At 46.6% G+C, this 15,298-nt stretch overlaps 1 protein-coding gene and 1 pseudogene across 1 annotated transcript; one reads left to right on the plus strand and one right to left on the minus strand.

The window, feature by feature from the left end:
- RBM23 (RNA binding motif protein 23) lies at positions 1-6,927 on the plus strand. The gene is given in 13 exon segments (XM_028507115.2): positions 1-907; positions 1,466-1,563; positions 2,021-2,068; positions 2,201-2,374; positions 2,613-2,666; positions 2,825-2,919; positions 2,922-2,941; positions 3,037-3,189; positions 3,273-3,410; positions 3,785-3,850; positions 5,335-5,530; positions 5,618-5,737; positions 5,829-6,927. Coding segments are annotated over 13 exon segments (1,317 nt in total). The 5' UTR covers positions 1-841; the 3' UTR covers positions 5,918-6,927.
- A 238-nt stretch (positions 6,928-7,165) lies between these two features.
- Positions 7,166-8,210, minus strand: LOC114492087 (annotated as a pseudogene).
- Positions 8,211-15,298: the final 7,088 nt, after the last annotated feature.

The raw sequence follows: 15,298 nt of genomic DNA on the forward strand, positions 1-15,298 counted from the left end.
ATACAACACATACTTTTCTTTTTTGTCTCATTTCTTTCAGCATAATTATTTTGAGACCCATGTTGTCTATATTGATAATTTCAAACTAGTAACTTTTGAGTAATTTTTCCTATTGATTTTGTTTGATATCTTCTGTTTTTCTTATTTAACAGGGCTGTGGTGTACAGACTTGGGAAAGATGATTGCTAGATGCGAAAGCTTGGGGGAGGCAAGAAGTCTCACCCTGCCTGTCTAGACAGAAAGGCTTCAAAGTGGGATTGGTTAAGCCTGTCTTAATCTTTCTGAGTTATCTAAACTCTAGTTGGTATTGTATGGAAAATGCTTAATGATGAATCCCTTAATTATTGATGTTGGGAGGGATATGGTGGGAAAGCTTAGGGCAGATCTGCATTATTCTGGTGTTGCTTTGTCTTGATTCTTATTTTTAGCATTGTATTTTTACTTTTTTATTGGAAATGTGTACTTTGTGATTTAAGTTTAAACCAGTTATTCAGAATTTTGAACAATAGAATGGTGGTCTAATGTTCATTGTAAAGTGAATGGTAATTTTGAGTACCAACATTTTCTCTTCACATGATAGGACAGGGTCTGTATTAAATTTTGTGTCTATCTAGTTTCCTTCTAGACCCTTGACGTGTTCTAAGCCACCAAGCAAAAATAGTTCTGGTCTGTAAGGTGCAAAACTAGGTTAAGCAACAGATGGTAAGACTCCTTTGGAATTTATGAAGCAGAACTATAAAGTCTGTTTCTTGGAGGGAGGGAAGAATGTAGTGTGCTGGAAGGGGAGAAAAATATGAATGAGGTTCTTATGTATTGAAATCCTCTCCTCAGATCTGCTACGATGGCATCTGATGACTTTGATATAGTGATTGAGGCCATGCTGGAAGCTCCCTATAAAAAAGAGGAGGTAATATTCCCACTTCACTCCTGGAATTGGGTTAATAAGAAAAAGCAGTTGTGGATCATTAGTTTCAACATTTTGTGAATTTCCTCTCCCCACTTGTTTGTTGTGTCCAGCGGCTATTCATAAAAGGCATAGTCTTTTAGTAAGCTGTGCAGGAGACCCATACCCAAGAGCCATGCTTTCAGAGTGGGCCCCCCAAAGTAGGAGGGGGCACATAATGTGGTGGGAATGAGTGCTTTGCTCATAGATTTCAATGATACAATAGAAACTCAGTGCACCTCAGACATAACTGATTTCTCACTCTCCTGAGAAATAGATGTTGAATAGCTAAAGTTTTGATGTCAACATTTGTCACTCTGATCTCTTCCTTGTAGGTAGTTTTCTGCCTCCCTCCCTTACTCCTTTTATTAGGAGATCCAGGTGCTTAAAAGTTGGCTAGGTAATTGAGAGCTTTAACTTCATATGCTTTTTTCCGTGTCCACTTTTGTTCTTTCTGTGCCCAATGGAATCTGTGTGTCTACCACTTTAAACTTTGGGACATTTTCCTGGCGCATCTCTCAGGATGAGCAGCAAAGGAAGGAGGTTAAAAAGGATGATCCTAGCAACACCAGCATCAGCAACAGTGGCAGTGGGAGCAGCACCACTGGGGAGACAAGCAGGTAAGTGTGGCGTGAGGAAATGGGTTGGCAACTTAGGAAGGAAAACAATTGTGTCCCCTAGAAAATGGCCAGAACAGGGAGGTAGTTGCTTCTAAGACTGCTGACTTTTAATAATGCCTTCACTGGTCTTAGGAATAATGGTGACTTGGTTTAATGATATAGTTTAAGCTTTTCGGCGTAGTTATAAGCATCAGTCCTAGCATTGATAGTTTCTTTGAGTAAGATAGCAAGAAGACCCCTACTTTGGAAACATCAGTTTTAGCTCCTTATGATCCCTGACAACATCCAGGGCTGTGTGTGTGCTGACTTTTTGCCGTTGCTGTGAAGTACTGCCAGATCACCTGGGCTTTGGCCCTTTTACTGCTTTGTGTTTCACCCTGGCCATACTGCCATTCTTTTTACTTGGGACAGATAATGAAACCTTCACGATAATAAGAATTTACAATATTTCTCACAGGAAGAAGAGGAGTCGGAGCCATAGTAAAAGCAGGGATAGGAAGCGCAGGTCAGTCATTTTGGAGACTGTTGGGTTTTGAGAATTACTGTAAATGGAAAGATACCAGGGAAAGCGATACATTGAAGGCCAGAAGAGATTGGTTGGTTCTTTACCAAAGTAAATAGTTCTTTCCATCTCTAGTCGTAGTCGAGACCGGGATCGATATAAACGGAGAAATAGTCAGAGCCGAAGTCGAGATCGGCAGCGTCATCACCGCAGCCATAGCCGGGACCGTCGTCATAGTAGTGAGTCTCGAAGTCGGGACTGGCACCGTGAAGGTCGTGTGCGTTACAGGAGCCCACCACTTGCCACTGGGTATTACGTTTTGCTATAAGCTTACCTTTGTATGGTAATGTGGGTAAAACGCATGCTGGGATGCCTCTGCCCACTGTGATAGTAAGGAGATCCAGTTACTGCAGGGGTGCTATTAAGAATTCACATGTGAGGTGAGGTGGCGGGATCTGGTTTTCTCATGATGGGAGACCCAGCATTGGACCAGTGTGAATAAAGCTGGGTGACACAATTTTCGCTTTTGTTGTTCTCTGTTCCTTAGGCATAGGTATGGACAGAGTAAGAGTCCTCATTTCAGAGAGAAGAGCCCAGTCAGGTGAGTTGATAAGGAGCACATTTTTAGGGATTGTGCAGTATGAATAAAAAGCTCTTTGAGTAAAACTTGAGGAATGTATAGTACTTGAGGGTATCTGGAGAACAATGACCAAGTATTGGGGTGGGGTGAAGTCTCAGAAAATTTTATTCATTCTTTAGGGAACCAGTTGATAACCTGAGTCCCGAGGAGCGTGATGCTCGAACAGTTTTCTGTATGCAGTTAGCTGCCCGCATTCGGCCTCGAGACCTGGAAGACTTTTCTCTGCTGTTGGCAAAGTAACCTTTCCCTCTTTAATTTTCTTCTGAGTAGTCTTATCTTCTGTCCATCCCCCTTTATGCCCAATTTAGGATTTTCTTTTTCCCCTGGATAGGTTCGTGACGTACGTATCATCTCAGATCGGAACTCACGTCGTTCTAAGGGCATTGCCTATGTGGAATTCTGTGAAATCCAGTCTGTGCCACTGGCCATCGGGTTGACTGGGCAGCGGCTGCTGGGTGTGCCTATCATTGTACAGGCCTCACAGGTGAGTAGGCTGAGAAACTGACAGGAGAAGACAGGTTGAAAGTAGGAGATTGGAACCTGAGCCATCATTTCCTCCTTCCTCAGGCCGAGAAAAACCGACTGGCAGCCATGGCCAATAACTTGCAGAAGGGCAGTGGTGGACCAATGCGCCTCTTTGTGGGCTCCCTGCACTTCAACATCACTGAAGACATGCTGCGGGGCATCTTTGAGCCCTTTGGCAAAGTGAGTAGAAAATGAGGGAAGCCTCTGAATGGAATTGGGAAAGTGGGGAGGGTGAGTTTTCCTCTTCATTCTGTATGACCATGATTAACCCATTGCATATAGATCCGTGCTGGGAAAGTTAGGCTCCATCTCTCTGTTCAGACTGTCCAGTAGGCAGATGAGTTAGCACCGTGAAGTCAAGTAAAGGGGCCCACATTAAGTAAGATTAGTCAGAAAAGGTGTTTTGGGGGAAAATGTCCTTTGTCTCCTTTTAAAAAGACTTGGAGACATGTAATTGGTGGCTTGAAAGTTGGAGGTATTTAGAAGTCTGGATAGGAAAGGTCAAAAGCGTGGGTTACCCAAAAGATTATTAATAATTTCTCCCTCTTCTACAGATTGATAATATTGTCCTGATGAAGGACTCAGATACAGGCCGCTCTAAAGGTTATGGTTTCATTACAGTAAGTCTCTAGTGTTTAACTTGTTTGTTTTAATTTGAGTTTGTGCACTTGCCTGATTTTGCAGCTTAGCTTCATCCTCCTCCTTTAGGAACTGTCCTAATGACCCATAAACCCTGGTGCCTGGAGCTTGGACTAGCCTTCTGCCCCTTGAGATGAGTGCATTGCTTGAGATCTTGGCTTTGTTCCTACACTCTGTCAGTGGCCCTGGTATGGGGGTGTCCAGGAGTTCAACCACCTTCCCTGGTGCTGCTCCTTGCTCTTTGGGTAATAGTAATGATTCCAGACTGCAACTAAAAGGTTGGAGGTATGAGGGAGGTTAGGTATGGGCCTTTATAGACATGCTTTATAGAATTGGTATATTATCATGATGGGGTGGGAATAAGAAGTTACATACTTTCCTCTGGTGTTACCCTGTTTGAAGCAGGTTTTCCTGGAGAAGTATCTTTATATTTAAATCCCACTGTAGGGAGAATAGTGAGGCCACGTAATAGTGAACAAGTCTCATCTTTTCCTGACACTCCAACAAAATTGTTTCCAGTTCCCATAACTGGTTCTTCTAGCCCCATGTGACTCCAGGCTGAGGACTGGCTGCCAGCCACAAAGTCTGATAGAAGCTGATATTTTCTGGGCTCAATCCAGGCAGCATACAGCCCCACAGTTACCTGCAGGGCAGAGGGGAGGTAGGTTGTGTTCTATCATGACAATTGCTCACCTCAAAAGTATCCAGTAAAGGCAGGCCACCTACACCGCCTGCCTCTGAACTGTCAGTACCACGTGCCAGGCCCTAGGGCAGGTGATACCAGAGTAAACAAAGCCAGCTGTGGTGTTCCTGGTGGCGAGTACCTTTTCTGGCTCCCTGTGTGACTCAGATTCAGAAAGGCTTCTATGGAGCCCTTTTGCCTCTATGTCAACACTGTTGACACTTAAACAGCAGACTGGGATCCTCTTTATGCCAGTCTGCTGCTGATGTTGCTGATGAAAGGGACAAGAGAGTAGAGGCCCAGCAGGTCACTTAGTTGGCAGCCCTGCAGTGAGGGGGGTAGGGTGTGCAGTCTTCCTTTCAGCACCAGAATGTGTCCCTCTTAAGGCTGGACTCTGGAGGGCCAGATTCTGTGTTCCTGAGAATGGAAACTTCCTAGGGCTAAGGGCTGAAGCCCAGGAGACTTAGCTCTCAGTCTGTCTTGTGTTTTATATGTCCATTTGTGAAACAGCCTGTCAGGCTAGGCTCCCTACAGATAATAGACTTTTTACATTGTTAGGTTTTTAGTGGAGCTGGAATATTGAAAAGTATTTGTCATTGAGTCAGTTAGAAAAGGACTCTTTGAGAGAACAATTTTAGGAGGATCTGATGTTACATTCCCTGAGAAACTAGTACTGCAGTAAGCATGCAGCTTCCTGGGATAGGAGGACTAAGGAGTGCTAGTGGGGCTTTGAGGGCAAGTTTGTGACCAAGAGGTGACTGATCTGGTCTTGGTTTCTTTCAGTTCTCTGACTCTGAGTGTGCCCGGCGGGCCCTGGAGCAGTTGAATGGCTTTGAGCTTGCTGGTCGACCTATGAGGGTTGGCCATGTGACTGAGCGACTAGATGGTAGCACAGACATCACTTTTCCTGATGGAGACCAGGAGCTGGATCTGGGATCAGCAAGTGGACATTTACAGCTCATGGCCAAATTGGCAGAAGGTAGAGTTTCTCCGCAGAGTGAACAGCATGGGGTTGAATTGTAGACCAAGGGTTGGGACTTTTGTGCACCTTTTCTTTCCCTTTCAGGCTCTGGAATCCAGCTGCCAGCCACAGCTGCTGCTGCCACAGCTGCCGCTGCCCAGGCCGCTGCCTTGCAGCTGAATGGAGCAGTTCCCTTGGGGGCCTTAAACCCAGCAGCTCTGACTGGTAGACTTGGACTTGGGGAAGGGAGAGAAGTGTTGGGGCCTGGCAAGAAGGAATGCCCTGTGCTAACTCACTTTGCCTCTCTGTGTTCCAGCTCTGAGTCCAGCCCTGAACCTCACCTCTCAAGCAATCGCCTCCCAGTGCTTCCAGCTTTCCAGCCTTTTTACCCCCCAAACCCTGTAAGTCACAGGACCTTGCTAGTTTTAGTCACTGGGTATTTTCTTCCTTTGGCTTCCATTCACTTCTTCTCCTTGCCCCAGGTAAATCAGTGGCACAGTACATTGCCTCCCTGTGCCGGAGGTCCTGCCACTACCTTCCTCACAACTGCCCTTCTACGGCCCCTTCTCTCTGTTTTGTGGACCAAGCCATCCTGAGGCCATGGACATTTACTCTGCAGGAATTGGGGCCACCCTTAGACACCAAGAAGCGCTCCTGCCTGTGGCCCCAGTGGGAATGGACTCTGCTAAGCAACCACTAGTCCAAGAGAACAATTATGAACACTGTTTCTCCATGTGCATCGTCTCCTGAGATGATCTTCATTGCCCTTTCCAACCCTCTCTTAGTGATTCCTCCATTCCTATGTTGGGAAGGCCATGGGCATTAACAGAAGGAACTGACTTCTTTTTTCTTCCCCCGTACCTTTACCCTACAATTTTGTTAAGGGAAAATCCTTAAGCCCTCTGCTCCAAGAGGACTTTGGAGTTTGGGGGCAAGGGGGTGAAACTTGAAGGTGCTGGCTTGCCGCTGCAAGGTCCATGGAAGAGAGCTGGGACATGTATGTGCATTGTGAAGCCTGCCTTAGACCTCAGCTTGGGACCAGAATTACCATGGGCCCAGCATCTTGCTGGGAGCTGTAGAAATGATCCATTCTGCCAGGCATTTTGGATGTCTTAGGGGCATTCTGGAGTTTAGGGAAAGATGGAGTACTTTTTAAGTATCTTCCATCTTCCTTTGTATAGTTAGTTGTCCTTCCTCCCAGGTACTTCCTTTGGTCCAGGGTGGGAGGATGGTGGGGAGGCTGCTATTCTCCGCCACTTCCCGTGTGCCTCTACTGTGGGCTCCACCCAGCTGTTAAAGCTGCTTCTGTCCCCTACTTGGGCACATGTGAGCCCTTCTTACTGAATTTTATATCCTTGTGTGTGTGTGTACATAAATATATATATATATAAACTTTGTACAAAAGGCAAGCTTCACTGTTGTGGCGGCTATGTGTGTGGTCTATCAGTATGTCTGATGTTAATTTCTAATGAGCCAAAACCATGAATGTTCTAGGGATATAAAATATTTGTGATGGCTTCGTGTTTTCTTTTATTTTAATGTTATACAACCTTTTGGGGGGTGCTGGGTTCAGTGAACTTTAATCTTGATGCATGACAAGGTAGGGCTCTTTAAGCCCCTACCTTTCAGCAGGTCTGGGCTAGAACCTGGAGGTCAGGAGATTCTTAGTGTGTTGGGAGGTGGATTTGGGGCAAGGACTCCCCAGCAGCTGAGAGCATCTCTTCCTCGTGCTGGGACTGGTGGTCCAGGGGGCTCTTACTCTTTGGAGATAACCAAATTTATTGTCACATCAGGAGATGAACTTGACGCTGTTCACTGAGGGCAATGCCAGCCCCAGCATCGAAGGTGGAGGAGTGGGTGTCACTGTTAAAGTCACAGGAGACAACCTGGTCTTCAGTATAGCTCAGAATGCCTTTGAGGGGGCCCTTTGATGACTGCTTCACTACCTTCTTGATGTCATTATACTTGGCAGCTTCCTCCAGGGGGCAAGTCAAATCTAGAACAAACATGGAGGGTGGGGACACAGCTATGCCAAAGAGCTTCCCATTCAGCTTGGGGTGACCTTGCCCACAGCCTTGACAGCACCAGGGTGAAGCAAGAATGATGTTCTAGGCTGCCCCTCGGTCATCACACCACAGCTTCCCAGAGGGGCCATCCATAATCTGGGTGACAGTGATGGCATGGACTGTGGTTATGAGTTCTGTATGATGCCAAAGTTGTCATGGATGACGTTGGCCAGGGGGGTCAAGCAGTTGGCAGGGAGAATCGATGACAGTCTTTTCATACTTGTCACGGTTCACACCCATCACAAACATGAGGGCACCTGCTGAAGGGGCAGAGATGGTGACCCTCTTGGCTGCAGCTTTCTCCAAGGTAGTGAAGACGCCAGGGGACTCCACAACATATTCAGCAGTGGCATCACGCCATCTGATGTTGGTGGGATCTCGCTCCTGGAAGATGGAGATAGACTTTCCATCCACTGATGATAAGTCTCCCATTCTCAGCCTTGACTGTGCCTTTGAACTTGTCATGAGTACATTCATACTGAACATGTAGACCATGTAGTTGAGGTCAATGAAGGGGTTGCTGATGGCGACAGTACCCACTTTGCCAGAGTTAAAAAGCAGCTCTGGTAACCAGGTGCCCAGTACTGGCCAAATCCCTTCATTCTGCCCTTCACCATCTCCGTATCTCAGGATTGTGGCTGTCTTGTCAAACAGGAGGAGCCGTCAGCCTGTAACCTTCTGTAGGAAGGAGAACAAGAGGCATGCATACACCTGTACACAGATACACCATCTATATGTGCATTACACTCTGCCCCAGGTCTCTTCCATCTGTCATCTTAACTATCTCCAAACCTACCTGCCCACCAGACAGACTTCCAAGCTTTGTCTCTGTGCCTAAGGACAGATCTTGTCTTTCCACCAGGTGGCAGTGTGACAATGGCACATTCTGCACCTTCCTTTAGGGGGGTTTTATGATCTTGAGGAGCTTAGATACCAGAGAAGCCTCCCAAGTTCACCATTCTTACCACTGGCCTCCATACATGGCCCTGTTTATAGCAGAAATCACAGTCCAATATCCAAATGGATTTGGGCATCATACATCAGGACTCTTCTGGCCTTAAAGTCTTCTCCTAGTCATCTCAACTCTTGCTTTCTATAGCTCTGCCTGGGACCAGTGACTTCCAGTGAGCTGAGTACTCCAGGAATGGCCCTACCAAAGGAGAGGCACACCTTCCTCCCTGCCTGCTTTGTAAGGCTTGTAACAGGTGACCTTCTCAGAGCCTGGCTCACCAGCTAAGAACCAGCCAAGAGGAGGAGGTCAGGGGCAGGGCTCTGTGGGGCTCCTTCATTCTTTACTGGTCTCTATGGCAACAGAATGTTAAGCCTTTATTGTCTTGCTAAAAATATGGATAATTGCCGTAAGGTTTTAATTTGTCAGCTCTCAGACTTCTGAAGCAGAGTGATGGCTTTGGGTGATGTTAACTTCTGGGTTGCTTTTAACACTGAAGTATTAAGTACACAAAGCCTGTTTGTGGCTTAAAAAACCACTGGGACCCAGGACTAACTCTTGATTCTTCAAGGCTGCTGCAATCTTGCTGCTGCTGCTTCTTTTGCTGCTACTACCACCCTTTCCCTATCCTAGTTTGTTCTCTGGACCTTGGGGAAGGGAAGGAGGATGCATTATTTTTAGGTGGAAGCAGCTGGCTATGGTCCAGTCTCCCTGTATGTATTGATCTGACTGCTAATGCATCCTGAGAAGCACAGCGTAGACCATTTTTGTTAGTCATCCTGAAGCTATGGACTAGGCCTCCTCATGGCGTTCTTGAACTCCTCCATACTATAAATAGCCACAGGCCTTGCCTCCCTTCCCTCCTCAGATGGGCCCCCAACTCTGCTTGGTTTCTTTATGTTCCCACTCCTAACTACTTTGGGCTTCCTGCACTTTGGTTCCTTTTACCTCAGTTCTTCCTTGCCTCATTTGGTCTTGCCTCATGCATCCTCTTGCTGGGGCAGAGACAATGGTGAAAGTGAAGAAAGACAGCTTCTCTAATCTTAACCTATGTAAGGTGATTGTGTCTAGTGGGTGACAGCCAGTGTCACTGTGTATGACTCAGTGCTTAGTCAGCCCTCTATTGGGGGTGGTTGGAGTGGAGAGAAGGGGGCAAGAAACAGCCTCTGGGCCCAGCCTACAGTAAAAGAAATCTCCCTCAACCTCTCCTGCCTGACTGGAGTGGCCAGGGTCCCAGCAGAGGTGAGGCTGTGACCCACGTCCTTTCCCAGAGTGGTTGGAATTTTCTCACTAGTTCTCAATTCATAACAAGATTTTCACCTGACTTTGGGCTTATAGCCTATGCTTCTGTCTTCTCGAAGGCAGTGACATTCCCTCCCTTTTCTTTAAGTTGTTTTTACTATTTTATTTTATTTTATTTTATTTTATTTTATTTTATGTATTGATTCTAGAGAGAGAGAAGGGAGAAAGAAAGAGGAGAGAAACACTGATTTGTTGTTCTACTTATCTATGCATTCTTTGGTTGCTTCTTGTATGTGCCCTGACTGGGGATGTCACAACCTTGGCTGATTGGGGACAATGTTTTAACCAACTCAGCTACCCGGCCAGGGCTTCTTCCTTTTCTTTAAACTGCTGTGTTCTTGACACTGGGATTCAGGAAGTAATACTTGGATAGTTAGAAGATTCTATCCTGGCTCCAAAAAGTGAGGTGGCACAATGGTAACTGTTAACATTTATGTAGGATTGTTTGAGGTTAGGCACTGTTCTAATCACTTTACACATATTGAATCATTTCATCCGCCAGTGATCCTCTGAGGTAGATTCTTTTATTATCTTTACTCTGTAAATGACAGTGATACCCAAAGAGGTTAACTAACTGGCCCTACAATTACAAAGTTAGCAAATTTAGCTTTCCAATCCAGGCAGTATAGCTTCAGATGCCTTGATCCTAATCTTAACCTGCCTCTCAGCACCACTGTGGAAACCTAGGCCTTGAAGTCATGGCGAAGTGCTGCTCTTTCTGTCTCTATGCCCATACTTCTCAGTAAATCCTGAAATTTCCACGACTACGTCTGCTCATTTCGCTCTCTTCCTGCCCCTCTTCTGGTGATCGAAATCTAGCCCTTTAAGACTCTGAAACTTGCCCAGTTGGAGCTGAATTCCCTTTTTGGTATTCTTTGTCCTATTATAGGTCTTCTTATGCCTTTATTTACAGTTCTTTGTGAACTCTATTAATTGATGGTTATGGCTGAATGAGGCCAGGGATAGATGTGTCCTTTTCATTATTGCTCTGCTTTGCACATATTACATGTCTGTGGAATTAATTCCCTCTCTGTTCAAGTTGGAGCCAGGCTTTCCAAAGGCTGTCCCTTCTAGCCTGCCTTCCCTGGCACCTTTATCTCTTCCTTCCTCACTCCTCAAGAGAAGAGGCAGCTTTACTCTCTTTAGTGTTTCCATGGTAGCCTGTGATGCTGTCTGTCTGAAATATTGCTGCCATCACCAGAGACTGATGCTTCCATGGCAACCAGGTGAAATCAATAGTCATGAGCTGGATTTGGGAAAGGAATTCTGGTCTGAGAAGCTGAGCGTCTGAATCTTCTGGCTTTCAGATATCCTCCTCCTCTCTCCCAACTTTTATACTCTGTATTCAGAACTGATTTGCTCTGCTCTTGGTTTAGAAAGCAATGTGTGAGGTGAAGCAGACCAGCCAACTTAGATTATGTGGGAAGGTGGAGACAAAAAAAGAGCCCATCAAAGATCGCTTATTTTTTTAAAGATTTTATTTATTTATTTTTAGAGAGAGGGGATGGGAAGGAAAAAAGGGGAGAGAAACATTGATGTCCAAAGAAATACGATCAAAGATCACCTTTAAAAAGTTGGCTGAGTTCTGTTAGCTGTCCCAGATGATCTGCTCTCAAGAGCCCTTAAGGAGTTGGCTGGAGTTACTGGAGAGCCATTAGCAGTTATTTTTGAGGGCAATGGACAGATATGAACGAGGTGCCTGGAGACTGGAAAGGAGCCAGTCAGTACTGGGTTGCAGAGGGGGGAAAATGACCTTGGAAGTCATAGACTTGTCAAACACTTGCCAGTGTTCCAGAAAGGATAGGAGCACCCATCAGCTTTCAAGCATCATGATGCCCATTTGTTGAAATGAGTGATGCTGAGAATTAGCCTCCTTCTCCCATGTCCTGGGCCCAACCAAGCCAAGGGACCACCATCCCCTAGCAGATTGGTCACACTGTAGAGCTACACTGCATGGTTCAGATCTGTCTTTTGTTTCAAACCTGCTGAGTGAGCTTGGGTATTACTCCAATTTTCTAACTCAGACTCCTCATTGGCAAAAAAAAAAAAAGTAATAATAGCACCTGTCTCAGGGATGTGAGGATTAAATGAAACGATCCCTGTAGATGGCTTGTTAGCTTTCATTATGACTGCCATCACTGTCCCCATTCGTCTGGATGCCTACACACTGGACTTCCTCCCTGGCCTCATTTTCCTCCCCAGCCTCAGAGAATGCTCAAGATTTATAGGGGGAGAAGTAAGGGTGGGACTATGATGAAAAAACCCTTAATTGTTCCTGTGCTAAAAGTCCCAGGCTCACAAAGTCCTGGGTCACATATAGCCAGCCTAGCTTCCAGGAAAACAAACCCCATTGTCCAATCTTGTTTTATGCCTAAAACTCTATATAATCAGATTATAGCCAGATGTCTTTGAAAAATCAGGGTGAGCCCCCCAGGTACCTTCAGGGTACCTAGTGCCTTTCACTTTTTTTCTGGCATTCACTGTTAGACTCCTTTGCTTAGTGTCCCTCCTAACCTCCCCCAGCATTCTTTTTTTTTTTTTATTAAAGATTTTATTTATTTTTAGAGAGAGGGGGAGGGAGGGAGAAATAGAGGGAGAGAATCCTCAATGTGTGGTTGCCCCTCACATGCCCCCAACTGGAGACCTGGCCCACAACCCAGGCATGTGCCCTGACCGGGAATCGTATCAGCAAGCCTTTGGTTTGAAGTTCCCATACTCAGTCCACTGAGCCACACCAGCCAGGGATCTTTGAGAGTATTTTAAATCATCACAGATTCTCTGCCTAATGGTCACCTGTGAGTCCTGTGGGAGGTATGTTGGACCTTGCAGACAGCAACTTAAATTTGTATTTCCAGAGTGCTGCTGTGCTTTGAGAGGTTAACAAGCGTCCTGAGTGCCTGAATAAAGGACCAGGACACAGGTGGCAATAAACATTACTTCCACTGCTCATTTGTACAATGCTTGACAAGTCACTTAGACATTGGCATTTTTATTCAGTCCTTATAACTATCCTACAGGGTAGGTGCCATCTGCATTGCATAGCTGGGCGAGCTGAAGTTCAGAAAGGCGGAGGTTCAGAGTGACTTTTCTCCCTAGACCTCCATCCAGGAAGTAATGGGCTGAGTGCCCCTCAAAGGCCTGCAAGGCCCCATTGAATTTGTCTTCACATCTTGAGTTTACAGGGCCACCAAGCTCTGGGGGCATGGCATCAAGATTCAAATAGATGAGGTGGGATCTTAAGCATGTATGCATCAGAGAGCCACCAAGATGATAAAGGACTAAGAAGCAGGATGCTCCTGTCTGGTTTTGGGGTGCTTGACAACTTGGCCACACCACCCACCCAAATGTTGCTGCTTCCTGTGCTGTGGGGCAGGCTGCCCACCACTCCTCCTGTGTGTTTGCCAGTGTAGTTTCGCCCTAGGGAGTTGTTTTCCTTCTCCCACCTGCCTATCTACAGCACACATACATTCTTCAAGCCCCATTTCCTAAAATCTATGTTGTGAATTTTGTTTCTTCCATTCTTAGAAAAATTTTAAAGCGCATAATGTTACCCCCACTTATCTGGAATAAGGTGTTGTGTTGTTTGCTGCTGTCTTGGCCACAGTAGGGCCGTCACCACCTCGTTCCGTCTCTTCCAGGGCAATCTGAAGGTACTTGAGGGCAGGGATGGAGTCTTACCTGTGTTTGTTTCCCTCACAGGGCTCAGTGCTGTGGTGACCGTACTGCAATACTTGAGTCAACAATAGGTGTTTGTAGATGAAAGATGACAATCTCCAGGAGAAATTCTTTCAAACGGATGTGTATATGAACTATGTTGAATTAACAAAAGATGTACCTATGAGTGGACCTTCTGGAAGAGAGACGTTAACCCAGAAGACCTGTGGAGTTTCCTTGCATGACCACGGCCACCTTTCAGAGGACGACAGCCCCTGCCCCAGGCTCCACAGAGACTGTGACGTGCAGCAGGGCCTCCTGACACAACTGCAAGCAGCGGCTCAGAGTCAAGGAATCCTTTCCAAGACCCAAGACTGGCCTCACCTCTGAGCCCTCAGGGGAGGGCACAGTCTATGTTCTCAGCCAGTCAGAAGGCCTTATGAGCCAGGGGAATGGGGGTAGCAGGGTGGGCAGGGGTTGGGCTGGTAAGACCACAGACCCCAAGACAAAATCGCAGTGGTTAAGAAGAGCGCCAGGGCAGAGGAGACCTTGCCTGGCACGGGCAGGTCAGGTTCCCAGGCCCTTAGCTATCTCTCACACCAGTCTAGACCAACAGCCAGGCTGTCTTTGCCTTGATCAGAGGGAGGGAGAAAAATGGCCCGGCTCTCAGAGAGGACCCCACCTCTCCCAAGTCTGGCATGAGCGTGACTTCAGCTTCCTTCTGTTCTGAGCTCTTCCCTGTAGGCGTCTGGAAGGAACACACAGATGGGTCGGCTGATAGGTCTGGCTGGCTTGGGGGGAGGGAGGCCTGTGGTGTGCGTGCGTGGCTCCCCTCATGGGGAGGTCCTGCCATAATCATAATCATGGAGACTTCCACCACGTCAAGGGCACTAGGCCTTCTTGTTCTCATTCTCCCCTCTTGCCACCTTCAACCGTTGGCGGTACTCTTCCTCTGGAAGAGCCCTCCTCCCTTGGCAGCAGCCTCTACATGCTCACTCCTAGGTCTGCCACTGCCTCTGTGGAGGCTTCATTTCCCCCTTCTCCACCTGCCTCTCCCTGCCCGTGACTTTCCTTAGTCCCTCTTCTTTGAAACACCAAGGTTTTGCTTTATTTTTATTTTTTTATTTTTCTTACAGAGAGGGAAAGAAACATCAACGTGTGGTTGCCTCTTGTGTGCCCCCCACCAGGGACCTGAACTGGCCCACAACCCAGGCATGTGCCCTGACTGGGAGTTGAACTGGTGACTTTGGTTTGCAGGCTGGCGCTCAACCCACCGAGCCACATCAGCCACGGCTATTTTTAATTATTTTATTTAGTATTGGAGCAGGTAAGATACGCTATAGTTAAAAAGGTAGGAGAGGGTTGTACAAGGAGAACTAAATCTCTCACACCTGTCCTTCACCCACCCAGGGTGCTTCACTCACCTTCACTCAGCTCCCCTTCCCAGCAGCCATCAGCCCCAGCCTAGGGTGTAATTTGTTTGGTTACAGGCCCCTCTGGAAATCTGATGAGATTCATGAACCTTTTCTCAGGCAAATGCATGAATGCACAAACATATCAGACTGCCCTTTCACAAGAATCACAGACCCCTGAAGCCCATCTGTGGTTTGAGGCTAGGAATCCCAGCCTGTATTGTACCCTTTCCCTTGGTATAATTTGTGGGTCCCTGTACAAAATAAAGGCCACAGAGCTCCTTGTTTAAAGAGTTTCAGAACAGCAACGGCAGAGTGTTAAAGTAAGCATAAGGCCCGGTGTGACTGTATAGGTCAAACATTCACAAAGCCAGTCTTGCATCTCCTCCTTCTGTCTGGCTCT

Source organism: Phyllostomus discolor, chromosome 1 (assembly GCF_004126475.2).
Source record: "Phyllostomus discolor isolate MPI-MPIP mPhyDis1 chromosome 1, mPhyDis1.pri.v3, whole genome shotgun sequence".
Classification (NCBI taxonomy): Eukaryota; Metazoa; Chordata; class Mammalia; order Chiroptera; family Phyllostomidae; genus Phyllostomus; species Phyllostomus discolor.